The 27690-nt window shown below is 55.5% G+C and overlaps 1 protein-coding gene across 1 annotated transcript; it reads left to right on the forward strand.

The window, feature by feature from the left end:
- Nucleotides 1-455: 455 nt before the first annotated feature.
- Nucleotides 456-27637, forward strand: ABCA3 (ATP binding cassette subfamily A member 3). The gene is made up of 30 exons (XM_058815717.1): nucleotides 456-634; nucleotides 3356-3620; nucleotides 4247-4374; nucleotides 4845-5010; nucleotides 6968-7227; nucleotides 7918-8034; nucleotides 8553-8673; nucleotides 9496-9669; nucleotides 10288-10469; nucleotides 11618-11764; nucleotides 12091-12220; nucleotides 12945-13099; nucleotides 13834-13989; nucleotides 14273-14483; nucleotides 14757-14907; nucleotides 15835-15933; nucleotides 16094-16286; nucleotides 17108-17411; nucleotides 17900-18173; nucleotides 19067-19271; nucleotides 19739-19958; nucleotides 20198-20356; nucleotides 20838-21010; nucleotides 21277-21411; nucleotides 21517-21711; nucleotides 22650-22837; nucleotides 22995-23165; nucleotides 23564-23751; nucleotides 23857-23930; nucleotides 25196-27637. The coding sequence occupies exons 1-30, from the start codon at nucleotides 482-484 to the stop codon at nucleotides 25325-25327; spliced, it is 5226 nt and encodes a 1741-aa protein (XP_058671700.1). The 5' UTR covers nucleotides 456-481; the 3' UTR covers nucleotides 25328-27637.
- Nucleotides 27638-27690: the final 53 nt, after the last annotated feature.

Genomic DNA, 27690 nt, shown 5'->3' on the forward strand with positions numbered 1-27690 from the left:
ACAACTTGAAGGGACGGCGGATGCTTCCCGGGAGGGGGAGGAGGCAGCGGGGGATCATTCTCGAGCACCGACCTTCCCCTGTGCTTCCCTTGCCCTTTTCTCATCCTTGCCTCTCCCAGCAGAGTTTCTGCTGGGAAAGCACCCAGTGTTGCGGAACCAACTCTTCACACGGCAGGGGGTGGAGGCACAGCCTGCAATCTCCACCCATCCCAAAATAATAGGCTGCCAAGAGTTTGACAGCCTTCCTGGGGCTGGTGTTTGTGGTTCTGTAATCCTATGCTCCTGTAGTTTGAGGAAAGCTGCTGGGAAGGACCCAGGGCTGGGTACTGAAACAGCAGCTTCCATCTCTGGGAACAGCCATGCCAGAAACCAGGGGCACTTACTCTTAGGAGAGCAAGCACAATGGTTCTTTTTGGGGTGAAGCTGTCTGCTGTGGCTCCAGGCTGGGAGCAGAGCTGCCCTGGGCTGTGTGGGGTGTGGGATGCTGCCCTCCTGTGCCCAGCTCCACCAGCAGCTGGCACTCACAGCTCTCTCCTCTCTCTCCTCCAGGGTCCTGCGCTGGGCCTCTTCTGATGGGAGGATGGTTCTGCTCAGGCAGTTCAGGCTGCTGCTCTGGAAGAACTACATCCTGCAGGTAGGCTGGCACTGCACCCGGGGGCTGCTTCTGGCACTGCTAAATGGGGGCACATCAGAGCTTGCCCAGCCTCTGGCTTCGTCAGGAAACCTCCCCTGTGGACACAGGGCATCTCTAGGAGGAGAACTGGGTTATTTGTGCACGTGATGTCTTTTGTGCTGGGCTGTGTGACCTTAGGGGCTGTGCTCTGTCCTCAGTTTCCTTGTCCCTGGCTCCCCAGCCTGCCCTCCTTTCTCCTGGGACTGGGTAACCCACGCCCATCCTGTGACAGTGGGGTTTTCTGAGCTGTCTCATTGCACAACCTCCTCTGGAAGTCCTGGTGCCTCCAAAACCCACTGGAACCCTGGGGTTCTTCTTCTCCATTGCTTTCTACCACTCTCAGGAGCAGCTTTTAGGGGTCTTAAAAATATCGAACCACTGGCACCCCCTGCCAGCCACCTCCCACCATGACAGCTGGGTGGCACTGAGGGATCTGGGGACCGCAGGGTCCTGCCTGGTGCTGGCCCAGGTCACAGCCCCTTTAGGTGTTCCTGGGTGGATTCTGTGGCTCCATTGGGACCCAGAGCCAGCCCTGGCAGAGTGTGGAGGAAGAGGAGGGAGCAGGGATGGCTGCAGCCTGGCTTTACACTTTCAGTTACCGTCTGCAGCTCGGCACAGCGTTGCTGTAAAAATAACCCAAAGGAAGAGGGAAGTGCTGGCTGCACTCGGCCTTCTGGCAGCACAGAACAGGGAACTGGCCTTGGAGAGGACAAAAGGGACTGGCAGCAGGGCTGATTTGCAGCCAGGAGCATCCCCCATCCCCTCTGCAGGGGAAAATTGTTGTTTTCTGGGTGTGCTCCAGGGTGGGGATACATCTCAGTGTCTTTTCCAAGGCCACAAGCTGACTCAGGTCTGCTGTGCCAGGGTACAGCTAAAAGTCCTGTTCCTGATAAAGAAACAGAGCTCCCAAATCACCCCCAGCCCGCTGAGAGGACAGTGGCTCTCCAGAGCTGCTTGTGGTGATTATGGATGAGTATCCCTGGCACCTCTGGAATAGAGACTTGAATGACTTCTGCTGCAGAGCTGGTGAATGTGTGTGAGCCTGCAAGTTCAGGGAGGCAGAGCTGTTCTGAAGGCAGCCCAGGAGACAGGGAGAGGTTTAGTGCCATAGTAAATCAGTGGGAGGCAGCTGGGCTGCCAGGGCTGCATTATAAACCCATCAGACATCTGCAGCGTTTGCTTTTATGAGCGTGGCTTTGGGAAAGCTCCTTTTTCTCTGCCTGCCTGAAACTTCTGCTTCCTGCCTGTGCTGCTGGGGCTGGCTGTGGCTGGAGTAGACTCTTCCTGCCAGGGGAATCCCCAAGAGGTGTTTTGGGCTTTGACAGTGGGTGCTGAGAGCCAGGGTAATGGTAGTCCCCTTATCATTTCCTCACAAACTGTCCAATATCCTGTTCACCCTGGCTCCTGCAGGGCTGTCTCCCTTCCCAGGCTGCATTCAGGGCTCCCTACCTGCCCCACTGGAGACTCTGCCCACCTGAGCCTGCCCACCAGCTGCTGCATAAAATCCAGTTGCTGAGACAGCAAAGTTGTGACACTTAAGCTCTTGGAGCTCCTCTTTCCAGCCCGGCAAAGGGGGAGGGTGCAAAATCCCCGTGTCTTGTGAAGCCCAAATTAGCCAGAGGTCTCAGAAAAGGTTAATGCTGCTGCTGCAGGCACATGCTCTGAGCAGCCATGAACCTCTGTGGGCAGGGACACCTCTGAGCTGTCACTGCTGAGGCTGAGTGTGCTGTGCTACTCTTGAGCCTGGCCTGGGGTGAAGGCAGTTCCGTTTGCAGGAGGAAACCACAGAATCCCAGAATGGTTTGGATTGGAAGGGACCATCCATCCCACTGCCCTGCCATGGGCAGGGACACTTCCCACAAGATCAGGTTGCTCGATGGCCACAGTTCCCCTGGGACACCGTTTGAAATGCTAATTGACCTGGGTTGGATGCTAATGGACCTGTGTTGGTGGGGGCTGTCACTGGCTAGGAGGCATTGTGCAGGAGAGATAGCCCTGGGGGAATTGATGCATGAAGGTCCAGAGTGCAGCGCTGGAGTTCATTCTCCAGTTGCTTGAATCTCAATTAAAAAAAAAAAAAAAAAGAAAAATAAAAGAGCCACTGTGTGTAGTGCAGGAGTGGCTTGGGTATGCCCATGGGTGTGCTTGGCTCTGCTGGGCCCCATCCTGGGATGCAGATCCAACATCCAGCTGCCTGGAGCAACTCAGCTCCAGCAGGAAAAGTTGCACTGGTTCCAGCAGTGTTGCTGCACAGCAGAGCCCCAGGGCACAGGGAAGGAGCAAAGCACAAGCCTGGGTCATTCAGCCCAGCGGTGTGTGAGGAAGGCTTTGGTGGAGGCTGCTTTGAGCTGGAGCAGTGCTTAGGGCGGGGGATCCCTTGGCTGGAGAGCCCTGAAGGATGTGGGAACCAGCACAGTGTCATTCCTGGCCTCTGGAAAAACCCAGGTTGTGAAACCTTGTGGAATGCAAGAACGCTACTGCTCCTTGGTGTTCTCATGCCCTGAACCTGATGACTGTCTCATCTACCTTCTGTGTTTGCATCTTCATTTTTATCTCTTGAGAGAGAGAGAGAGAGGGAGAGTGTACTATTGGTATCTGTCTACAGATACACACTGATGGTAGTTGTCTGGATGTGTGTATTTTATATCCTTGTCCCATGTTTGTGTCTCCCCTGGGCTGCAGAAGAGGCAGATCCTGGTGACGCTGATCGAGGTGTGCCTGCCGCTGCTCTTCGCCGCCATCCTGATCGCGCTGCGGCACCGCGTGCACTCCGTCAGCCACCCCAACGCCACCCTCTACCCCAGCCAGTCTGTGGATGAGCTGCCCAGCTTCTTCTCCTCCCAGCATGCCAGCAACCCCTGGGAGCTGGCCTACGTCCCCTCCAACAGCAGCGCCGTCCGGAGCATCGCCGAGGCGGTGGAGAGAGCTCTGCCCATCAACATCAGAGGTGAGCAGGGCTGGGGCTGCTCCTTCCACCCCAGAAATTGCTGTGAGTCTTTACTCTGGGCAGCCTAGTCCAGTGGCAGGTGTCCCTGCCCATGGCAGGGTCTTGGAACTGGATGGTCTTTCATGTCCCTTCCAGCCCAAACCATTCTGTGACTGATTCTGAATCCTTGTGCTCCTGGAACACCATTTTTTGCTGAACTTCAAGGCTACCGTTTGATGGTTTTTGGTTTTTTTTTCAGTAAAATGACAGGATTTGGGGTTGCTTTTTGGTCTCATTTTATTGCAGTTTCCGTCTTGAAAAATATCACCCTAAAACAGTTAAAGAAGGTGGCAGCATTTCCCTGTGAAAGAGTATTTTTGGAAATCTTTTGGCACAGAAAATTTTAGCACTTGGTGTTCCAAGCTGTTAGAATTTTCTGTGGGAAAGCTGACTCCTGCTCTCAAGGAGGAGGAATGTCTGCGTGCCCAGGATAGAGGGCAGTATCCTATGTAACTCCCCCGTGTCTGTCAGCAGTCAGGGCACATCCCTCCTGTCCTGGACCCAGCGATGCTCCTGGGGCTGGCTGAGCAGCAGTGCATGGTGCCTTGCTGTGTCCTGTCCCTGCATCTCCTCTTTCTGCCCCACAGCTCAGGGCTTCCCCTCGGAGCGGGACTTTGAGGAGTACGTCAGGCTGGACAACCGCTCGGGCAGCGTCCTGGCCGCCGTCGTGTTCCGGCACCGTTTCCCGCACAGCTCGGCCCCGCTGCCCCTCCAGGTGAGCCAGGGCAGGTGGGACAGCATCCCCCAGCCGGGTGTCACCCGGGCCTGGCCACCCTCCAGTGAGCCAGGGAAGGTGGGACAGCCTCCCCCAGCCAGGTGACACCTGGGCCTGGCCACCCTCCAGTGAGCCAGGGAAGGTGGGACAGCCTCCCCCAGCCAGGTGTCACCTGGGCCTGTCCCACCCATTGGTGAGCCAGGGCACAGTGGGACAGCATCCCCCAGCCGGGTGTCACCCAGGTCTGTGCCACCCTCCAGTGAGCCAGGGAAGGTGGGACAGCCTCCCCCAGCCAGGTGACACCTGGGCCTGGCCACCCTCCAGTGAGCCAGGGAAGGTGGGACAGCATCCCCCAGCCAGGTGTCACCTGGGCCTGTCCCACCCATTGGTGAGCCAGGGCACAGTGGGACAGCCTCCCCCAGCCGGGTGTCACCTGGGCCTGTGCCACCCAGCTCCAACCCTCCGTGCAGGTGGAGTATGAGCTGCGCTTCAAGTACAGCCCCAGGAACGCCCCGCGGAGCGAGCAGACGGGGCTGAACCCCAACCTGGACCGGGACTGGCACACCAGTTACCTCTTCCCGCTCTTCCAGCTGCCCGGGCCCCGCGAGGCCAAGTTTGCTGATGGGGGCACGCCAGGTGAGCACGGCCCAGGACCTGGGGTCACCTTCCTACAGCACCTGGCAGGCTATGAGCTTTTTAAGAAATAGGTGCCTTTAAAAGAAATCATTAAATTCAGTTAAGTATAATGAATTATTATTTATATCAACACTAAATTTATTATCTGTATAAGGTGAACAATTAAATATTTGTTTGTTATAAGCATATATTTATTTTATATATACAAGCAATTAAATATTTATATATATTAAAATGTTAAAATTTACATATAAATCTTTATGAATATATAAATAGTTAAATGGTTATGCTTTTCTATAGATGTTTGTATTCAGTTTTGTGCATAGATAAACAATTCATCAAATAATGACACAATTCTAAATTAATATTTAAATATTAATTATTTACTGTAGAGCTTCTTAATATTTATTTATATATTAATTATAAATAATTTATTATTTTTATATTAATATGTCTTTATTTTGTTGAATTATTATTCATTGCTTAGATGCAATTGGACTATAGTTAGAATTTTGTTATATTTGTTATATTATAGCTATCCTTTATTTAAATTTTATTGTGTGACTTCATGGGCACTGCTTGGCCTCTGGGCACCTCTGCTGCGCAGGGTTGGATTAGAATACATTTTAATGTGCATGAATCATTTTAAAATTTAATTTTTTTCCCATTTCAATTTTTAATGGAAATTTTATATCACTATCCAAACTGCCCTGTGTTTATTGTACTGCTTAAGTACTTGAAAAGTAAATAGAGCAGTTCTATGGTATGGTTAAGGGCAGCCAAACCACTGGCAGAGCATGAGCCAGCAGGGACATTGTTGGAGCTGCTGCTGGCTCAGGACTGGATTTTTGGGAACTCCTCCTGTGGTGGCAAAGGAAATATTTCCCTCAGTGGGATTTCTCCCTCTGTATTCGATTTCAGTGTCCAGGGAGAGTGAGGGCAAGGAAGTGGGCGAACAGGTTTTGCTCACAGTGTGTAAATAAAGCAGAGTGTTTGCTCAGTACATGAGTTAATATCAAACAAAGTTCCCAATCTCATAATTCCACTGTTATCTTCTCTCTCTGTGGGTCATTTTAGCCCACTGACTTTCAAAATGTTCATTTGGGGTTTTGTAAGAGAACTTAAGTTCCTGTTCAGGTAACATTTGGCAGCAATTCCACTTAAAAATAAACTATTTTAAGTTGATTTTGTTATCTAAAGCTGTGTCGAGAGAGGTTTTGATTAGGGAAAAGCTCTTCCCCCAGAGGGTGCTGGCACTGCCCAGGCTCCCCAGGGAATGGGCACAGCCCCAGGGCTGCCAGAGCTCCAGGAGAGCTTGGACAGCGCTGCCAGGGATGCCCAGGGTGGGATTGTTGGGGTGTCTGTGCAGGGCCAGGAGTTGGCCTCATGATCCTTGTGGGTCCCTTCCCACTTGGGAGTTGCTGTTGGGAAATTGAAATATTTGCAGTGTTTTCTAATGCACAAAAATTAACACCACATGTGTGAGTCACAGGATATACTTCTGACTGCAACCTGTGTAGTATTGCCTATTCTTCTGGTTTACAAAGAAAAAGAGGAGAAACACAAGCCCAGTGACTTGTGGAGGTTGGTGGTGACAGAGAATCTCCCCATAACAAAGTCGCAACCATCTTGCAGGACAGCAACCATGAACAGAGTTTTCCTGGCAGCTCCTCCTAAATGATGGTTATGCAAGATCCTGGTTGGGTCTAGTGGAAGGTTACCCTGCCCGTGGCAGGATGTAGAACAAGATAAACTTCAAGCTCCCTTCCAGGCCAAACCAGTGATTCAGTGAATTTGCTGTGGTATCAGTCCTTCCCCAGCCCCCCATGTGTCAGTGATGCTTATATTGCTTTTCCTCTGCACTCCAGATTTAGTCCCTGTTCCCCTTCCCACAAGGGCTGTTTGTCCCTCCAGCCCCAGCCCCATGTCTATTCCTGGTGTGGCTCTTGCTGTGCAGGTTATCTCCGGGAGGGGTTCCTGGCGGTGCAGCACGCGGTGGACAGGGCTATCATGCAGTACCACGGCGGTGCCAGCTCTGCCAGCCTGCTGGAGAACATCACGGTGGTGGTGCAGCGCTTCCCCTTCCCAGCCTACGTCAACGACCTCTTCCTCCTGGCCATCCAGAACCAGCTGCCCCTGCTGCTCATGCTCAGCTTCACCTACACCTCGCTCAACATCGTCCGCGCCGTCGTCCACGAGAAGGAGAAGAAGCTGAAGGTGAGAGCTGGGATGTGCTCCCCTCCCTCTGCAGCTTTCCCCAATGGATGATGCCTTTAGATTAGGAACAAAATCCTTGCTGGGTGTAGAGCCAGTGAGCAGGATGGGGGGATGGCAGCGGATTAGCGAGCCCCAGGGAAGAATGTTGCTAATCCTGCTGCCATGAGGAGGCTGGGCTCTCCTTGCCATGCAGCCCGGGCTGCTGGACCACAGGGATGGTGTTTCTCCAGGGCTGGGAGAGAGGGCAACATGCCTGGGTTCCACAGCTTGTGGATTCAAGAGTTCAGCCTGTTTGAAGGAAGGTTTTTGCCTTTTGCATGTAGAAACCCGTTGTGCGTGTGCTGTGGGGGCGGCTGGAGCTCGGCCACGTGCTTACAACAGCAGGGCTTGGCTTCCCCCAGGCACTGGCTGTCCTGCCCTGTGCTGGGTGGCCCTGGTGGCACCACTGGCACCCTGCTCTGGGTTTTGGGCTCAGCTCAGCTCTCTGGGAACTCCTCCAGTGTGACAGCCCTTGTCTGGGGAGGTGGGGGACACCACACCATGCTGGTGGCTGTGCAGGACCACTCTGCTGGTACCTGGGGCTGCCACCTCCTCTTTGCTTGTTCCACGAGGGAAAGCCACCTGTGCCTTGCCCTGTCTGTGCCCAGGGAGTGTGGGTGCAGCTGTGGGTGACACTGTGACCTCCCACAGGAGTACATGCACATGATGGGCCTCAGCAACTGGTTGCACTGGAGTGCCTGGTTCCTCATGTTCTTCCTCTTCCTCCTGGTGTCCGTGTTCTTCGTCACCGTGCTCTTCTGTGTCAAGGTGAGCGTCTGTCCCCAGGCCACAAACTCTGTGCTGGCAAGGCACAGGGATGACAGGGCCACTCTGCCATGGGACTGTCCTGGTGTCCCAGGGCTCCTCCAAAGACTGGAGTTTGGGTTTCCTGGACTGAAATGAGCAGTGCTGGCCACAGCTGCATTCATGGCAGGGTCAGTCCCCCCAGAGGCAGGTGGGGATGGGAGCTCCAGGGACACTGCATGCAGAGCAGGGCCACCCTGCTCCCACAGCCTCTGCAGCTCCTCGAGCTCTCCCCTCTGCATGTGCCCACACCAGGGGAAGCAGGAGGGGACTCTCTGGGTGTTGGCCAGGGTATCCCCTGCCCCTTAGATCCTGCACCACATGAAGGCAACCTGCGTTTCCACTCTCTGGAGGGGTCTGGGAGTTTCTGGGTGTCCTCACCCACCTGAGATGGTCTCCAGCACTTGGAGAACATCAGGTCTGTGCTGCTGACACCACAGCTGGCTCCAGCAGCTCTGGGCTTCACAAGATTTTCTTGGCAGGTGAGCGAACAGGGAGCAGTGCTCACCAACAGTGACCCCACCCTGGTGTTCACCTTCCTCGCTGTCTTCTCCATCTCCTCCATCTCCTTCAACTTCATGGTGAGCACCTTCTTCTCACGAGGTGAGTCCCCCTGCGCTGCCTCCTTTTGTTACTGACACTGGGACTTGTGGAGGGGGCGTTTCTTCCCATTTTTGGCTGCATTTTCTGCACAGTGTGTGGAAAGGGATGTGGGTACTGTTGCTTCCCAAACCAGAGCAGGTCCAAGGCCTGGAGCCCCTCTGCTCTGGAGCCAGGCTGGGAGAGCTGGGGGTGCTCACCTGGAGAGGAGAAGCTCCAGGGACACCTCAGAGCCCCTGCCAGGGCCTGAAGGGGCTCCAGGAGAGCTGCAGAGGGACTGGGGACAAGGGATGGAGGGACAGGACACAGGGAATGGCTCCCACTGCCAGAGGGCAGGGATGGATGGGATATTGGGAATGAAGAATTGTTCCCTGTGAGGGTGGGCAGGCCCTGGCACAGGGTGCCCAGAGCAGCTGTGGCTGCCCCATCCCTGGCACTGTTCAAGACCAGGTTGGATGGGGTTTGGAGCAACTTGGAATAGGGGAAGGTGTCCCTTCCCATGGCAGGGGGTGGGACAAGGTGGTCTTTAATGCCCCTTCCAACCCAGAGCATTCCCTGGTACCAGCTCCTGTCTCAGGGCCTCATCTGGCTGGCTTGGCCCCGGACTCTGCTCTGGGATGGGCAGAGGCTTCTGGAGCTGCCCACCATGGGGCTGGGGCTGGGGTCAGGCTCCTGCCTTGCTGGGATGTGGGCGTGTCCCTGTGCTGCCCCTACATAACCGTGCTTAGTGCCCAAATCAGGAAAGTCCCTGGGTGGGAAGCTGCTGAGCAGTGCTGGGTGGCCTCACCCTGACGTTCTCCCTCCTGCTTTTCCCTGTGCTGGCAGCAAACGTTGCAGCTGCTGCTGGTGGCTTCCTCTACTTCTTCTCCTACATCCCCTACTTCTTCATCTCGCCCCGCTACGACCTGATGTCCCACAGCCAGAAGCTGGCGTCCTGCCTCATCTCCAACGTGGCCATGGCCATGGGGGCGCAGCTCATTGGCATGTTTGAAGGGAAAGGTGAGCAGGGCCATGTGTTCCTGGGGAGAGCAGCATCCCCTTCCTGTCAGCCTCGTATGTGGTGGGGTGCCACTGCCTTGGTGGAGAGACGTTGGACAGAAGAAGCAATTTCCTTCTTACTAGAGCTGATTGCTCCCATACCAGGGCTCTCTGAACTTGTGCCTGTGCCCCTGGGCTGTGCAATCCTCACTTTAATTACCAGAAGAATTCTGTTCTAATGGATGGGAACCATTGCATTTCCTCCTTCACAATATATATCCTTAATTTCTTTAATTTAAAAGAATTAATTTATGTAATTTAAAATTTAATTTAAATTTGTTGGTTCCATGCAGAGCCATGCATTTACTAGGTGTGGCAGTAGTGATTGGAGGGGTGATGCTGGAGAAGGGATCATTTCTTCCCAGGCAGTGGCAGAGAATGCCATGGAAGGATCATGGTGGGGTGGGGAGCCTCGAGGGGTCAGTGTCTGTTTTCCCTCCATCTGCAGAGGATCACAGAGCTGTGCAGGGGCTCCTGGTTAGGGAGCAGTGAGCTGGCAGAGGGGCTGCTCTCTGCCAGTCCTGGAGAAGATGGCCCTCCTGGGGATGCAGAGGGAGCAGTGTCCCATGTGCCTTGCAGGGACTGGCATACAGTGGAGGGACCTCATGAAGCCTGTCAGCGTGGATGACAACTTCACCTTGGCCCAGGTGCTGGGGATGCTGCTGCTGGACTCGGTGCTGTATGGTGTGGTGGCCTGGTACGTGGAGGCTGTGTTCCCTGGGGAGTACGGTGTGCCACAGCCCTGGTACTTCTTCCTCACGGTGAGCACTGCTTGCACCCCTCCCTGGGCTGGAGGGGCATCCCTGGGGACAGTCACCACTGCTGTGCCGTGCATTAGGCCAGACAGATGGCCAAGGGTGGCACCATCTGGCCTCCAAAATCACAGGGCCTGCAGCATGTCCTCACTAAAGGCTGATGCAGCTGTTGATTTTTACTGTGGATGAAGGTCATGTTGGCTTTAGAGCTCTCTCCCAGCACTTCCTGGCATGGAAGGGTGTTTTTAAATGTCTCCAGGCCCCAGCAAAGGCATTGGAGAGAAACCCCAGGTGGGAGGAGCCAGATGCAGCTATTTGACACCCCTGAGCACTGCCATGCAGGCGGGCATGGCTGACCTGTGTGTCACTGCCAGCTGCCACATGCCAGGGGTGGGTGTCACCCCTCAGCTGAGCCACCCTCGCTCTGCCAAGCCAAACACTTGGCATCACCCTCTGCAGCTGCAGCTGCGTGGGCACTGCAGCTACATGGCTGCAGGGAGAATCTGTTCTGTTTGCATACTGGAGATGGATCCTTTGTTATTTGATAGAGAGGCTTTTCCTTCTCCCTTCCAAATTCCTCATCCTAGAGTGGTTTCACGCCAGCATCTCACTCCCTCTTGCAGTCAGACTGGGGAAACAGAGATGCAGTCATTGACAAAAGCTGATTTTGCATCCAGGAGTTATTGAATTGTTATTCCCACCAGGATTTAAGGTCCCAAACACTTAGTTTCATTCCTAGAGAGCCATGTAAAAAAAAGGGGCTGTGACTGCAGCAGCTGGACCCCAGGCTGTATTTAGTGTTTTTCAGGAGCTTTGGAGGGGATGGTCATCCATGGGCTCTCCTGGGCAGGATGATTCTGCCTGAGTGATTTTACTTCTCAGTGGAATTTTTTCCATGGGGATGAAGATGGGGAAGAGCTGCTGTGTAAGCACAGGCAGCCCTGCTGTAAGGGAGAGATGGGGGAGGGCAGGAGGAGCTGTTCCATCGTGTCAGCCCTGCTGCTGAAGATGTTCTGCTTGGTAATTCCCAGGCCGAGGAGAGCAGTCTGGGAGATCCTTGGGAGATGTCAGTGGGAGGAGGGGGGTGGCCAAGGCTGGGATGAAGAGATGGGCTCTGCCTGTGCCTGATTTCTGTCTCTCCCTTCCTCCATCAGCCCTCGTACTGGTGTGGGCGGCCCAGGACTGTTGTGGGGAAAGAGAAAGAGGAGGAGGAGGACCCTGAGAAAGCCCTGAAGAGTCAGTACATTGAGGAGGAGCCAGCTGACCTCGTGTCAGGCATCAAAATAAAGCACCTGTCCAAGGTACTGACTGCCCAGCAGGGCACAAGCACACCATAATGTTGGTTTTGTAAAATCTGTTGCCTGCAGGCAGCTTCTGTGTCCTTGTGCTGCCCTGGGGCTGGGTATGGCTCTTCCCCAGAGCTGGCTGCATTTTGTGGTGGGATGAAGTGCTGTGTACTTAGAGGTGCAGTGACATCTGTATTTAACTTGTTGGCAGCTGAATTTAACCTGAATTAGACCTGTTGTCTCCTGGTAACACCCCGTGAGCATCCCAGGCTTTGCCTGCTGGGTGGAGCTGAGGCACTTGCCTGAAGCACAGCACCAACTCATGGACTTGATCTCCACAGGTCTTCAAAGTGGGAAACAAGACAAAAGAGGCAGTGAAGGACTTGACAGTGAACATGTACGAGGGGCAGATCACTGTCCTGTTGGGACACAACGGTGCTGGGAAGACCACCACTCTATCCATGCTCACAGGTAGGAGTTTCCTGCTGCAGGAGCTGATGGCTTTACCCTTGAACAAGAGCCAGACCCTGTCTCTGAGGGTGGGGAGGGGTTTTTGATCTCCTTGGAGCACCTTCAGTTTCCTGAGGCATTGGCTAGGAGTGCCAGGGTAGTGAGAGGGGCACAGAAGGAGCATGGGGGTCCCTGCTCAGCCCTCCACAAGAGTGGGATCAGCCAGTGGGTGAAATGGCAGCCAGGTTTTGTGCTGGAGAGCTGTGAGAAGAGACTGCTGTCCAGGATTGCTCTCTGTAGGCTTTGCCATGGTAACACAGATAAGGTGGATCTGCTGTTTGTCATTCTTGATCTGCTGGGCTCCAGGATACCTATTTTGGCACAAGGGACACGATGACCTTTGATTGTGCCCTTCTGCTCTCTATTGCTCTGAGCTGCTCCTGGCAGCTCAGGGGGCTCACGGGACCTTCCTGGAACTCTGCCCTGGCCCTGCCTGGCTCTCTGCACGGCTCAGAACCGTCTTTGACCTGCCTGTTCCTCTCCTGTCTGCACTGGGGGCCAGTTCCCACCTGTGGGTGCCCTGCAGCCCGTCCTGTAGCAGGAGGAAGCTGCTGTCCCCCAGGCTGAGCACGAGACAGACCTGCTCTGGTTTTTGGCAGAAAACTGGTGGGGGGGGGGATGCTCATCAGGACCCTCCACATTTCCACTGTCTCCTTGCACTGGGGTCACCCTGAGCTCCCCACAGGTCTGCACTCCCCGACGGGCGGGCAGGCCTACATCAATGGCTACGAGATCTCCCAGGACATGGTGCTGATCCGCCGCAGCCTGGGGCTGTGCCCCCAGCACGACGTCCTCTTCGACAACTTGACAGTGGAAGAGCACCTCCACTTCTATGCAGGGGTGAGCCTGGCACTGAGCAGGGGGACAGCCCTTGGGGAGGCACCTGGGCTTCTGGGGGTGAGATATATCAGGTGGGTCCAAAATGGTCAGAGGGTAGAACACCTCTGCTCTGGAGCCAGGCTGGGGGTGTTCACCTGGAGAAGAGAAGGCTCCAGGGTGACCTTGGAGCCTCTCGCCGTGACTACAGAGATTCCAGGAGAGGGATTTTGGACAAGGGCCTGGAATGACAAGACAATGGGGAATGGTTTTACACTGAGAGGGGGCAGGGTTGAATGGGATATATAGAAGAAATTCTTCCCTGTGAGGGTGATGAGGCCCTGGCACAGGTTACCTACAGAAGCTGTGGCTGCCCCTGGATCCCTGAAGGTGTCCAAGTCCAGGTTGGATGGGGCTGGAGCAGCCTGGGATAGTGGAAGGTGTCCCTGCCCAAGGCGGGGCAGTTGGCCTAAATGATCTTATAGGACCCTTCCAACCCAAACTGTTCCATGATTCCATGATAAGCAGAACAGCCCTTGCATCCCCTTCCCACCTCATCTGCAGGCTGGTGGAGGAGTGCAGGGTCTCAGTCAGCATAACTCCATGGAGCCACCCCTGCCAGCTGTGCCAGCTCCTGCAGGGGTGGGCAGGAGTCCAGCTCTGCTTCCCCACTTTCCTGTCTGAGTGTGGAGCCGGGAGTGTGGGGGGGTTTGGCAGCCCTGCAGGTGGGCTCACCCCTCCCTTCCCCTGTCTGGCAGCTGAAGGGGTACCCAGCCTCCAAGTGTCCTGAGGAGATCACCCACATCCTGAGGATCCTGGGCCTGGAGGACAAGCGCCGCTCGCTGAGCAAGGCCCTGTCTGGGGGCATGAAGCGCAAGCTGTCCATCGGCATCGCCCTCATCGGGGACTCCAAGGCAGGTGCCTTTGCTGGGTCCCCCTCACACCTGGGCCACTGCAGCTCCTTGGGGTGGCTCCCAGGCTGTTCCTCATCTGCCCTGAGCCAGTGGGAGAAGCAGGGACAGCGGGGAGCGGGCAGGAGCACCCCCACTCTGAGGGCCATGCCCTGAGGCTCTGCTGTCTGGCAGCTGCTCCCCAAGATCATTGCTGTGAGGTTTCTCCTGGGCCCTGAGGTTGTCCCTCCCGTGCTGCTGGGCCTCCCCCAGCCCTTTCTGACCTGCTCCCCTCTCCTGAGTGCAGGTGGTGATGCTGGACGAGCCGACCTCGGGGATGGACCCAGCCTCCCGCAGAGCCACGTGGGATCTCCTGCAGCAGCAGAGGAGCAACAGGACCATCCTGCTGACCACTCACTTCATGGACGAGGCAGACCTGCTGGGGGACCGCATAGCCATCATGGCCAAGGGCGAGCTGCAGTGCTGCGGCTCCTCGCTCTTCCTCAAGCGCAAATACGGTATGGGAGCAGAGCAGGCTGTGCTCCGTGTGCTCTCCTGGCCAGGGAGGAGCAGGAGAGGTATAGAGAGCAGGGAGGGCATCCATTGCTCCTTGCCTGATGGCTGGTGCTCCCCATCCTGCTGTTCAGCCTCTCCTGTGGCCCATCCCCACGTTTGCTCTTGCATCGTGTCCGTGTCCGGTGCAGAGCGGTGCCTGTGCATCCCTCTCTGTCCCAGCCCCCTGCCCAGGCTGGGATTGACCCTCCTCTCCCTTCTCTCGTGGCTCCCATCAGGGGCTGGGTATCACATGGTGATGGTGAAGGAGCCCTACTGCAACCTGGGCGAGATCTCCCGCCTCATCTGCCAGTACGTGCCCAACGCCACCATGGAGAGCAACGCCGGGGCAGAGCTGTCCTTCATCCTGCCCAAGGAGAGCACCCACAGGTAATGGCATTGTCCTCTGCTGCCCCTCCCTGGGGGGTCCCTTCTCTTCACACACTGTCTCACAGGCTTGCTGGAAAGGGGAGCTGCTCCCTGCATCAGCACTGGTCGTGGAAAATGGGATTCAGTTCCTCCTGTAGTGCTGAGGGTGGCACACACAAGGCAGGATGTTCTGGCTCTGAAATCAGATCTACAGACCCAGGAGGTCAGGGGAGCTGATTGTCTCCTTCTGCTCTGTTCTCGTGAGACCTCTCCTGCAGTGCTCCCTCCCAGTCTGGAGGCACCAGCAGGAGGATGTGGAGCTCCTGGAGCAAGTCCAGGGAGGCCACAGGGATGCTCCAAGGGCTGGAGCCAGGCTGGGAGAGCTGGGGATGCTCACCTGGAGAGGAGAAGCTCCAGGGACACCTCAGAGCCCCTGCCAGGGCCTGAAGGGGCTCCAGGAGAGCTGCAGAGGGACTGGGGACAAGGGATGGAGGGACAGGACACAGGGAATGGCTCCCACTGCCAGAGGGCAGGGCTGGATGGGATATTGGGAATTGGGAATTGTTCCCTGTGAGGGTGGGCAGGCCCTGGCACAGGGTGCCCAGAGCAGCTGTGGCTGCCCCTGGATCCCTGGCAGTGCCCAAAGCCAGTGGATATGGTTTGGAGCACCCTGGGATAGTGGAAGCAGGAGGTGGAAGGGGATGGTCAGTAAGGTCCATTCCAAACTCAAACCCTTTTGTGTTTCCATGATTCTGTGATAGCTGAGGCAAGAACAGCCAGTGGAGCCCAAAGTCTGCCCTGGGGGACAGCGGTGTGCTCAGTGCCAAGGTCACTCTGGGGGTGGATGCAAGACTCCAGCCAGCAGCAGGACTGATACCCAGAGGGTCTTTACCCCTGAGTGCCCCCTCCCACGAGTGTCAGTGTCTGATGTCTCCCTTCTCTGCTCAGGTTTGAGGCCCTGTTCACAGAGCTGGAGCAGAGGCGGGAGGAGCTGGGCATCGCCAGCTACGGCGCCTCGGTCACCACCATGGAGGAGGTGTTCCTCAGGTAGGCGCAGGGGTGACCAGTGCCCACGTGCTTTGGTGATGGCCAGCACAGCCCTCCGGGGCACTCGTTGGCTTTGGTCTCTGGTCTTTGGCTTTCCCAGCTCAGAAGAGCTGTATCCTGCCTGGATCTGTTTCATCACCTGCTTTCCCTCCTGGCACAGGGTTGGGAAGCTCGTGGACTCCAGCATGGATATCCAGGCCATCCAGCTGCCTGCTCTGCAGTACCAGCACGAGAGGCGCTCCAACGACTGGGCCATGGATGACTCCAGCAGCCTGAGTGGCATGACAGACATGACGGACGACAGCGGGGCGCTCATTACTGAGGACTGCTCCAGCATCAAGCTCAACACCGGGGTGAGTGCTGGGGGGTCAGTGCAGCAGGAATGGGGAGATGATGTGTGAAGGGAGGGGCTTGAAGTAGGGCTACCAGGTGGAGCCTCCCCCACAGTTGCTCTTGTTGCATGTGGTTTGGAACCACAATCAAATTGAAAGTTCAAGTTGGAATCTGCATCATTAAGAAAAATGATTTTTAGGGTTGATAGGGTTACTCTTTATATTAATCTTGGGATCCAAGTTGCTCTTCAAGGTGATCCAATGTGGTTTTCCACCTGCTGTTGTTCTATCGTTGGGGTTTTCCAGAAGGAAGATGAGGAAATCCATCTTCCTTCCCTCGCTAGGCTCGTGTTCCAGTTCCCTGGCAGCCCTTCATGCCCCGCTGCCTCAGCGCCTGTGATCAATGTCCCTTGTCTTCCCAAGGGCACGTCTCAAAGGCAGAGGGGGAGGAGGATGTTGCTGGGTTTGAAAAGCACAGAAGGTGTTGGCAGGGGCTGGGCGGGGCACTCGCAGGTGCTCACCCGGTAGCCCTGCAGTAATCCTGTTTGGGAGCCTCAGCTGCTGGGAGGTGGAGGAAGGTAAAGGTCATGGCTAAAGCTGCTTTTAACACCTGAGATCTCAAAGTGACTGTGACTCGTTTGGAAGCCATGGAGCTGGATGAGCTGGAGCTGGGCAGCTGCCCTGCTAATCCCTTTATAGACTTAGCTGGAGAGCAGACTCTGCTGCAGGCTGGCAGGTGCATAAAGGATGGCGGTGGTTTGGGGTCACTTTCACATCAGCTGCATGGGGTGACGTGTCCCCAGCTGGCAGGGCTCACCGTGACCCGGCCTCTCCCCTCGCAGTTCTACCTGTGCTGCCAGCAGTTCTACGCCATGTTCATGAAGCGGGCCATGTACAGCTGGCGCAACTGGAAGATGGTGGCGGCGCAGTTCCTTGTGCCTCTGATCTTCACTGCCTTTGCCCTCATCGTGGCCAAGACCTTCCCGGGCCCGCGGGACTCGTCCCAGCTGCGGCTGACACTGGAGCCCTACGGCCAGACCATCGTGCCTTTCTCGGTGTCGGGCGCCGCGGGGCTGCCGCAGAGGCTGGCGGAGCAGTACACGGAGCTGCTGGATGCCCAGCATCAGTCGCCACTGGAGGTGCTGGGTGAGGGCTCAGAGAGTGCCCCTGGAGCAGGTGGTGCCTGGTGGGGTGTCCAGGGCCACTGGTGTGGGTGGTTTAGATCCCAGCTGTGCCATATCTGATGCTTTTCTTTCCTGCGTGGGAGTGTCGCGTCATTGGCAGGACCTCTCCTCATCTGAGCAGAGCTGTCTTCTCCACAACCCCATGTTTGTGGCCACTGGAGCAGACTCCCCAGGGAATGGTCGCGGCCCCAGTGCTCCCAGAGCTCAAGGAGCTTTGGATAACACTCTCAAGCACATGGTGGCATTGTTGGGATGTTCTATGCAGGGCCAGAAATTGGACTTGATTATCCTTGTGGGTCCTTTCCAACTCATGAGATTCTATGTATCTGTGTTTCTGTGATGAGGACTAGGGTGGGCCACCAGGGCTGAGTCTGCTTGGGGTCTTTTCCAGTTGTCCTCAGTTAACAGTGGTGTGATGGACCCGCCCGTAACAGCGGTGGTGTTTGGCAGGTGGGCTGGAGGAGTACCTCATCTCCAGAGCCTCCGAGGAGGGAGGAGCCTTCAACGAGCACTACATTGCAGCCGCCTCCTTCGAGGCCGCGGGGAACCGCACGCTGGTCACGGCGCTCTTCAACAACCAGGCCTACCACTCCCCGGCCACCGCCCTCATGCTGGCTGACAGCGCCATCCTCAGGGTGCTGGCAGGCCCCAACGCCTCCATCACCGTCACCAACTACCCCCAGCCCCGCAACATCACCGAGAAGGCCAAGGACCAGCTCATGGAGTACGTGTGGTGACGGCACAGGGCTCGCTTTCCTGCTAGGGCTCCCATGGGTGCAGGTTGGCCTGGTTGTGCTGGAGTCAGTGAAGAAGCCAGGCTGGAGCTTCTCAGACCCAAATGCATCTGTGATTGCACTCAGGAAGTCAGGGGGGCAAAGCTGTGCAGATGACTTCCCTGCTGAGCTGGGCAGCCATGTCATCCCATGCACATCTCAGAGTTGGCTGTTCCCCTCGAGATACTGGCTGGGGTTAGTTTTCCTGGGTGGCCATAGTAGTGGAGGCCATGTGGCCATGCTCTTCACAAAACCCACATCCAGGGCCTCTGAACCACACCTAGACCAGAGGGGCCATGTCTGGGACCTCGCTAAGGCAGTGTGGAGGTTTGTGGTGTGCAGGGTGGGCTGTGCCTGGGGGGTGATTGACTCCCTTGAGTGTGTCTTCAGCATGTTGGCCAAGTGTAGTCTCTTCAAGGAGCCCAGTGTGGGTGTGCTGGCCACAGTTTTCTCAAGAGTGGCAGCAGAGGGGCAGGTGCTGATCTCTGCTCTCTGTGACCAGAGACAGGACCCAAAGGAACGGCTGAAGCCGTGTCAGGGAAGGGTTAGGCTGGAAATCAAGGAAAGGTTCTTCCCCCAGAGGGTGTTGGGGCACTGACCATGCTCCCCAGGGAATGGTCCTGGTCTCAAGGCTGCCAGAGCTCCAGGAGCATTTGGACAACACTTTCAGGGGCGCACAGGATGGGATTGTTGGGGTGTCTGTGCAGGACCAGGAGCTGGGCTGGATGATCCCTGTGGGTCCTGTCTAACTGAGACTACTCTATGATTCTGTGCTGTCCTTGTGTAGCCTCAGCATTGGTTGGCTGAGGTGTCCCTGCCCTAACGTGTCCCCCTGTCCCCACAGAGGCCAGACTGGCTTTGCCATTGCTATCAACCTGCTGTATGGGATGGCCTCTCTCGCCAGCACCTTCGCGCTGCTGCTGGTCAGCGAACGCGCCATCAAGGCCAAGCACGTCCAGTTCGTCAGCGGCGTGTACGTGGTCAACTTCTGGCTTTCTGCCCTGCTCTGGGACATCATCAACTTCCTCATCCCTTGCGCTCTGATGTTGGTGAGTCACCCCTGGCACCCCAATGCCCTCCCCGTTATTGGGATGCTGGGCTCTGCTCCTCAGGGATGTGTGTGGGTGCAGGGAGAAGGACAGGGCCACTGGCAATGTCTCTGTAGAAAGGACCCACTAGAAAGCTGTCCCTTGGTCCTGCTGGGAGCTGGACCACGGCCAACCAGCTGGGGCAGTGTCCTTTGTCCTCTGGCAGTGTGCTTTGTCCTCCCTCTTGCTGCTGGGACTAGAAAATGTTAAATCCATGAGATGTTGGAGAGGAATTCCCCAGATCTCTTCTGCATTCCAGTCTGCAGAAAGGGCCTCCCCTGGGGACAGCCATGGGTTGCTGGTGGGTCCCATCCATGAGGAGCTGTCTGGGTCAGTGCAGTGCTGATGTTACCCTGGGCCACTGGGACAAGGAGACATCGCCTGAGGTCAAGCCAAATGTACCTTCTCCCCGCATTGCTGTGCCCCAGGTGATATTCCAAGCCTTCAACGTGCAAGCCTTCACCCAAGACAGCCACCTCGTTGATGTGATGCTGATCTTCCTCCTTTATGGCTGGGCCATCATCCCCCTCATGTACCTCCTCAGCTTCTTCTTCTCGGTGGCAGCCACGGCCTACACCCGTCTGACCATCTTCAACATCCTCTCTGGCACCGCCACCTTCCTCGCCGTCACCATCATGAGCATCCCAGGTGGGTCACTGCCCTCTACCTGCCCAGCCATCACCAATAAGGTCCAGCCCCCAGAAGGGCTCTCTGACCCCAGGGCTGGTCCCACAATAGCCATAAAACACTGCAACAGTCCATTCTCACTCATTAAATGTGACAAAATATGTTTGGTTTCTCTCTAAACTTCAGAGCTTTTCAAGTATCAAGGTTTCTTCTCCCAAACCAGCAGTCTCTAATTCATTGATCCACCTGCTCTCTTTCAGAACTAGGCTTGGTGGACCTCTCCAAAACCCTGGATAAAGTTTTTCTCATCTTACCCAATTACTGCTTGGGCCAGTGCATCAGTGACTTCTACCAGAACTATGAGTTCATTCAGTTCTGCACCTCCTCTGTTGAAGCCATCTTCATCTGCAAGGCCTTCAGTGAGTCTCTACATCCTCACCTGGCCAGCCCCCACAGCATCACTGGGGGGTTGTGTGGGGTGGATGGTGGAACTGGGCACTGTCATGGGGCCTCTGCCTGGGCAGTAGCTGCAGGTACCATTTTAGAGCAAAAACTAGGCAGCATATTAGGACATACATAGGAAAAAATTCCTTAACTGGATCACCTTACTCATGATTTGGAGGAAAAATGTGTGCTAGGGGAAGTTTCAGAGATGAGTGAAGAAATCCCAATCCCAAGATTGGTGTCCTCAGCCTGCCTCCAGTGGGCATCTTCTGCCAGATCCCTTCCAGACGCAAATCCTCCTGTGGGAAGCATTGGGAAGAGCTGTGGGCAGGGAGCCAGTGTGGGATGAAGATAAGCCTGGCAAAGCTTTGGGCTCACAGCTTCCTCTGGAGTTTATCTGCCCCTCCCCAAAGTGTGGATTGATCCTGGAGTTGATTTTGTTCCATCTTTCCTCAGATATCAGTTATCAGATGAACTACTTTTCCTGGGAAACCCCTGGGATTGGGCGGTACCTGACCTCCTTGGCCATCCAGGGTTTCTCCTTCCTCTTCCTCCTCTTCCTCATTGAGACAAACCTTCTCTGGAGACTGAGAACTCTGGTCTGTGGCATCTGCAGGCGGCGAAAATGGGTGAGTGAAGCACGTGGGAGGGAGCTGTGCCCTCCAAGCCCAGCCCAGGAGTCCCTGTGAGCTGGAGATGGGCCCTCATCACCTACATCATCTTCCAGGGAGCATCCCTGGAGCTTGGAGGAGCCACTCCTGTTAAGTGTGTGGATTGGCAAAGGGAGTGAGGCATCTCCAGAGGGATGGATCCTCCCAGGGTTGGGGACACTGGAGGAACCCATTCATCCCCCAGCAGCCAGGTGACACAGAGTGTGTCTTCCCCCTGTGTTCAGGTGGCCCTGCTGAACAGGGTGTCTGTGCTGCCAGAGGACAGGGACGTGGCAGATGAGAGGAAGAAGGTTTTGGAGTCACCACCAGAACTGCTGTCGTCTCTCAGCAGCCCTCTGGTCATCAAGGAGCTGACCAAGGTGAGGCAGGGTGACCAGAGCATCCTGCTGCCATCTGAGCCGTGTCCTCCCGGGCCTTGCCATGCCATCAGGCAGTGACATGTGGCTCGTGTGTGGCTCCTCCAGGTCTATGACAGCCGGGAGTCCCTGCTGGCAGTGGACAGGATCTCCTTGGCTGTCAGCAAAGGGGAGTGCTTTGGTCTCCTTGGCTTCAATGGAGCGGGCAAAACCACCACCTTCAAGATGCTGACGGGTGACGAGAGCATCACATCGGGGGACGCCTTTGTGGATGGCCACAGCATTCTGGCCAACATCAAGAAGGTACCCAAGGCTGCAGGGGCGAGGGTGGTGTTGCAGACCATCCTGTGTTTGCCTGGGCTGAGCCACCTTGCAGGTGCCTCCAAGAGGACATGGTTGCAGTTCCAGAGACAGGGACAATAAATATCCCAGGGACATTGTGTCCTTGGCTGGCTCAGCTCTCCATTATCTGGCCATGAGGAAGCAGTTTCCTCTCCACTGGGATTACAGATGTGATACAAATGGTGACCAAACCTGATGAGGGTAGCAAACCCTTCATCAAAGGGTTTTACCTCCATAGCTGGAAATGTGGAAAATATTGGAGGATGGTCTCTAAAATGAGTGTATCAAACCTTTCCAGAGCTCTGCTAGGGGTGTCCTTGCTGGGAATTGCCCACTTCCTTTGGGAGAGGAAGAGATGAGCAGGGGTTAGACTTTCAGTCCAGTCCTTCCTCTACCACTGTCCCAGACTTCACAGAGTACTCTGATTTGGAAGGGACCCACAAGGACCATCAAGTCCGACTCTTAAATGAATTGGGATCCCAGGCAAGGTCAGACATGAAGAACATTCTTTGAGAGCATGCCCCAAATTGCTTCCTTCCCTGAAACTGCCTTCTCTCATGCTCTTGTCCCTGCAAGTGAGCAGGACATGGGGGAGGTACCAGCCCTCCAGCATTTTCCTTCTTCTGAGAGCCTGGGCACCCCAAGATGGTCCCTCACACTGAGGAACCAGCTTGGCAAAGGCATTGTGAGCCCACTAGCTGCTGTCCAGAGACACATCTGTCCATCCCTGTCAGCCCAGCTGCTCCAGGGGGCATTTCCCTCTCATTTTCCCCACGGTTTCAGAGCTGCGGCTCAGTTCCATCACTCTGAGAGGAGCAGCAGGGCCCGTGGGCGCCCAGGCAGCCCTGGCTCGGAGCCCTGCCCGTGAGCTGATTGCCCTGTGCTGCTCTGGGCCACAGGTGCAGCAGAGGATCGGGTACTGCCCGCAGTTTGACGCCCTGCTGGAGCACATGACGGGCCGCGAGACGCTGAGCATGTACGCGCGGCTGCGCGGCATCCCCGAGCGCTACATCGGCAGCTGCGTGGAGAACATGCTGCGGGGGCTGCTCCTGGAGCCGCACGCCGACAAGCTCGTCAGGACCTACAGGTGAGAGCAGGCCTGGCCAAACTGCTGTCCCTCCTCTGGTGTGCTGCTCCTGTGCTCCTACTGGGGCTCTGTCCCCATTCCTTGCTCCCGTTTTCAGCTGAGCTTGGTGATCTCGCAGGTTGTTTCCAACCCTAATGGTTCTGTGATTCCTCTGCAGCGGTGGGAACAAGCGGAAGCTGAGTGCTGGCATTGCCCTCATTGGTGGCCCCCCTGTGATCTTCCTGGACGAGCCCTCCACTGGCATGGACCCCGTGGCCCGGCGCTTGCTCTGGGACGCAGTGACACGGACACGGGAGTGTGGCAAATCCATCATCTTCACCTCCCACAGGTGACACCTGGCTGGGCAGGGCTTGGCATAAGAGATCAGGGAGAGTGGTGGGATCCGAGGGATGGGACACACCTCCAGGGCCTGGTGGGTGGGCATACACTGCCTGCAGCCAGTGGCTGGCTCGACCCAAATCTCCCTCCTCAAAGAGTCCAGAGCTTCAGTCCCTCCTCAAAACCTCCAGCCGCTTCCCAGAAGCTTCTGCTTGTGTCTGGTGCTTACATGCCCAGAGAAGCTGTGGCTGCTCCATCTCTGGGGGCATGCTGGACTGGGCTTGGAGCAGTCTGTTCTAGTGGAAGGTGTCCATGTCCGTGGCAGGGGGTAGAACAAGATGAGCTTTAAGGTTCCTTCCAGCCCAACCCATCCTGGGATTCTCTGAACGAGTCCTCTCCTTCCTGCAGCATGGAGGAGTGCGAGGCACTGTGCACACGACTGGCCATCATGGTGAATGGGCAGTTCAAGTGCCTGGGCAGCCCCCAGCACCTCAAAAGCAAGTTTGGTAGTGGATACACCTTGCTGGCCAAAACCCGGAGCGAGGAGGAGGGTGAGCTGCAGGCCTTCAAGGCCTTCGTGGAGAAGACTTTCCCAGGTACCGTGAGCTGCTGGAGTGGTTGCCCGCGGAGCAGGGGCAGGTGCTGGGTGTGAACTGCAGCACCTTCCCTAACGCAGAGCCTCTCCCTGCTCCATTCCCCAGGCAGTGTCCTGAAGCATGAGCACCAGGGCATGGTGCATTACCACTTGACCAACAAGAACCTCAGCTGGGCACAGGTAAGGGGGCGCTGGGAACCCTTCTCCTGCCCCTTCCCATGTTCTTGGTGCTTTGCTTTTGGTGGTGCATCCTCCCCACGCTGCATTACACTGTGGAAACCTGGCATGGGTGGGCACAGCTTCCCCGTGCTGACTGCTCCCTGCTCCTGCCCCTCAGCCCCAGGAACCCCCTGGCAGTGCTTCAGTGTGGTCCCACTGAGGCTGTGGGCAGTGGCTCTCCCCAGCCACTGATCCTGAGGGGTCCTAGCCCAGGGACACCAATAAAACCCCACAGTACAGATACAGTATGTAACCCTCTGCATACAGAATACAGGGTTAGGTATAGAGCATACCTAGTATAGCTCTCTGTATATACTGTCTACATGTACATTATCTATATGTGAATACATAGAGAGATACTCATAGTATATAGATAGTTTTCATATTCAGATCTAAGTGTATATATATATATATGTATATATATATGTATATATCTGTATATTACATGCACTGGATGTAGTGTATATCATATACTTTAATTGTATTTATACAATATATAATATATACTCAATAGGGTATGTGGTATAGGTAATACTCTATAAGATTATATACTCTATATACTCTATATCAAGTATATAGTATAGTCTATAGAGTATATATAGAGAGAGTACATAGTATACAGATTATATTAAAACTATGTATAGGATTATATAAAAACTAGAGAGTGAGTTTATCAATATGTATATCACATGTAGCTCAATATAAAAATTATGTGTATGCTAGATACAGATAGTTATGTATAGTGTATATAGTATCCTGTTATTTCTATATTATGTAAATATTTTATATATATAATGTGTTAGCAGAAGCCTTGGGCAGGGATTCAAACCCAGATATCTGTGTGTGTATATATATAAATACATATATACATGTATCTCTATGTATGTATTTGTATATATGTATATATGTGTGCATTTATCACATATAATTGTGTAAAACAATCATATCCATAGCATATGTTTTAAAATGGTGTCAGATGCTCCTGGCTTCCCCTCACTCTCCTGCCAGGGAAGGTGTCATTTTCCTGGGTCTCCCTGGAGAGCAAAGCTTTCTCTGCTTTCCCTGCCACAGCTGGGAGGTTCCCTGTCACAGTGGGAGTTCCCTGTCACAGTGGGAGTTCCCTGTCACAGTGGGTGCTCCCTGTCACAGCCTGGGGCTCCCCTCTGGTCCTGGGAGTCCCCCCACACCGAAGTCACGCTGCCTCCTGTCCCTGCCCTCCCTTGCAGGTCTTTGGGGCCCTGGAGAAAGCCAAAGAGAAATATCGCTTGGAGGACTACTCGGTGAGCCAGATCTCCCTGGAGCAGGTCTTCATGAGCTTCACTCGCTTCCAGCACTACACAGAGGACAGAGGGAAATGAGCCCCTGGTGCCCTGGCACGGACTGGCCCTCAGCCTATACATAGTATATATAGAGACAGTAATTTATATATCAGCGTGTCTTAAATACTGTATCAATGTAAACCTTCCCAGCGAGGGTGAGGGGATGGCAGCTCTGGCTCCGGGGTGCGTGGGTGTGCGTGTGTGTGCGCATGTGACACTGCCACTCTCCAGCCTTCTTCATCCATACAGCAAAAAACTCCACCCAAAAACCCGGGAGAGCCTGGATGGGTGGAGAGGGGCGTTGGACTTGGGATGGCAGAGGAGGATCCCCTGTGCTCCCTCCTCCCTGCTCTCACTCACACCCAGCGGGACGCGCCCCGCGCTCCTCACCCGCATGTCCCTGTGTTGTTTGGTGGTTGCTCGTGGTTTAGCAGGAGGCTGTCACATAGCTCAGATCCAAACTGTCCTTGGGGCAGCAGGATGTGCTGGGATCACCCCTGGGAGCACTTTGTGTGCAGCCAGGGGGGGACAGCTCAGCTCCTGTCTGGCACCTGCCTGGCATGGAAAGAGGAGGCTCTGTCTCCTTTAAGCGCTAGGGAAAGCTTGCCAAGCGTGGCTCGAGGAGCTGGCTCTGGCCCCAGCTGTGCAGGGGGAGCTGTGGTGCCAGGAGCTGGCTCTGGGTGAGAGGTAGCCATGGAGCAGTGCCCAGAGCTCGGCCTCAGAACAGCACGTGATGGGCAGGGCTGGGAGCCAGAGCTGGGGGCAGTGAGGGGTGCCCAGGGACACTGCAGGGACGGGTGAGAGGTGCCACAAGGTCCCTGGGGACGCTGTGGGTTGAGGGAGAGGTGCTGCAGGGTCTTGGCTGTGCTCTGTGGGATGTGTATGAAGTGTCACAGGGTGCCCAGGGATGCTGCTGGCCTCAGTGCTGTGCCCATGCAGGGGCTGTGCTAGCAGCACGGCCCCACACTGTGCAGTGCAGCCACAGGACCAGCTTGAAGCCAGCGATGATGCCCTCACTGTGCCCATGTCCTGCTGAGCTCACCTCTTTACACCCCACACAGCTCCAACCTGACCACATCTGTCCTGCATCTGCCTCCTCATCCCCTCTGCCCCTGACCAGGCTGTGCCAGCAGCAGGCAGGAGCAAAGGCCCTGTCCTGCCCCTGCCTGGCTCCAGGATGCTGCTGGGCACCAGCATTGCCCAGCCTTGCCTGGGCCCAGTTGGAGGAGGCAGCTCCTTTTTGGAGTTTCCCAATGACTGGGTTGGGGTTTTTTTTGTTTGTTTGTTGGAAATCTGTGTTGATTCTTGTCTGTCCTTAACTAGTCCCTGTGTCACCTGGGGCAGCCCCTTGGGAGCTGCCCCATGATCAATGCAGAGCTATTTGCACTATAGTACTACACACAATTGCACATAATTAATATTTATGGCAAGGGGGGCTGATTCCCTCCCAGTGATTGCATTGTCAGGGGTTGGGTTATATTTTTTTGGGTTGGGTTTTCATTTTTTTCCTTGTGACTGACTCATTTATTCCTGTTCAATTTCTTTCCTTTGCCTAATGTTGTTGTTCAGAATAATGGTGCATCATGTTACTAAGAATTTCCCTGGATCTTAAAGATGTGTGCTTTTATTAGTCAGCAGCCAGCAGGCCTGCTCTGACACCTTGGAGTCCTGTGGAGTTGCTGCCAGGGAGGGATTGCACCCTGGGAACATCCTGGTGGGCAGCAGAGCCAGCCAATGCCAGGGCACCATGCAGGGGGAATCCCAGCAGCAGGGACTGTCCCAGGGAGGGAAGAGAAAGGGGGGATGCTTTTAGCTGGGAGGATGGGCTGGCAGTGCCCTGAGCACAGCAGCAACTGTTCATGTTGGCTCTGGTGCCCCTGCAAGGCTTGGTGCTGGGTGGGGACACGGAGGCAGCTTCACCCCCTCCCTGCTCATGCTGCCATGGCAGAGCTGGGGGAGAGTCCACGGCAGGGATGACATCCCCTGGCCCCAGCCCTCCATCACTCTGGGGCCACCCTGGCCTGAATGAAGGAGGTGTTATGGAAGCAGCATTGCCCTGTCCCAGGGCTGGAACACCCTGCCTGGCAGCGAGGCAGGCACTGTGGGCTGTGCGTGGTGCTGCTCCTGATTTCAGTCACAGCCACAGTGCCTGGTGTGCCAGCCTGGGGCTGGGAGCAGGACCAGGAGTGCTCCATGGGCAGGTGCCAGGGGCACAGCTGCTGCTGGCACTGCTCTGGCCTCCCAGGTGGGAGAAGCAACACAGCTCCTGGCCAGCTTCTACTCCCCCCTGGCTGCAGTGTGGTTGTTGTTCCCCTCATAGGAATAATAAAGATGATTTTTTTTTTCCAGTGGGTGTTTCCTGGCCTCCTTTCGAGTCAGACTCTGTTCAGCCTGTGCTGGTC

The sequence above is a fragment of the Ammospiza caudacuta genome, chromosome 17 (genome assembly GCF_027887145.1).
Source record: "Ammospiza caudacuta isolate bAmmCau1 chromosome 17, bAmmCau1.pri, whole genome shotgun sequence".
NCBI classification, from domain to species: domain Eukaryota; kingdom Metazoa; phylum Chordata; class Aves; order Passeriformes; family Passerellidae; genus Ammospiza; species Ammospiza caudacuta.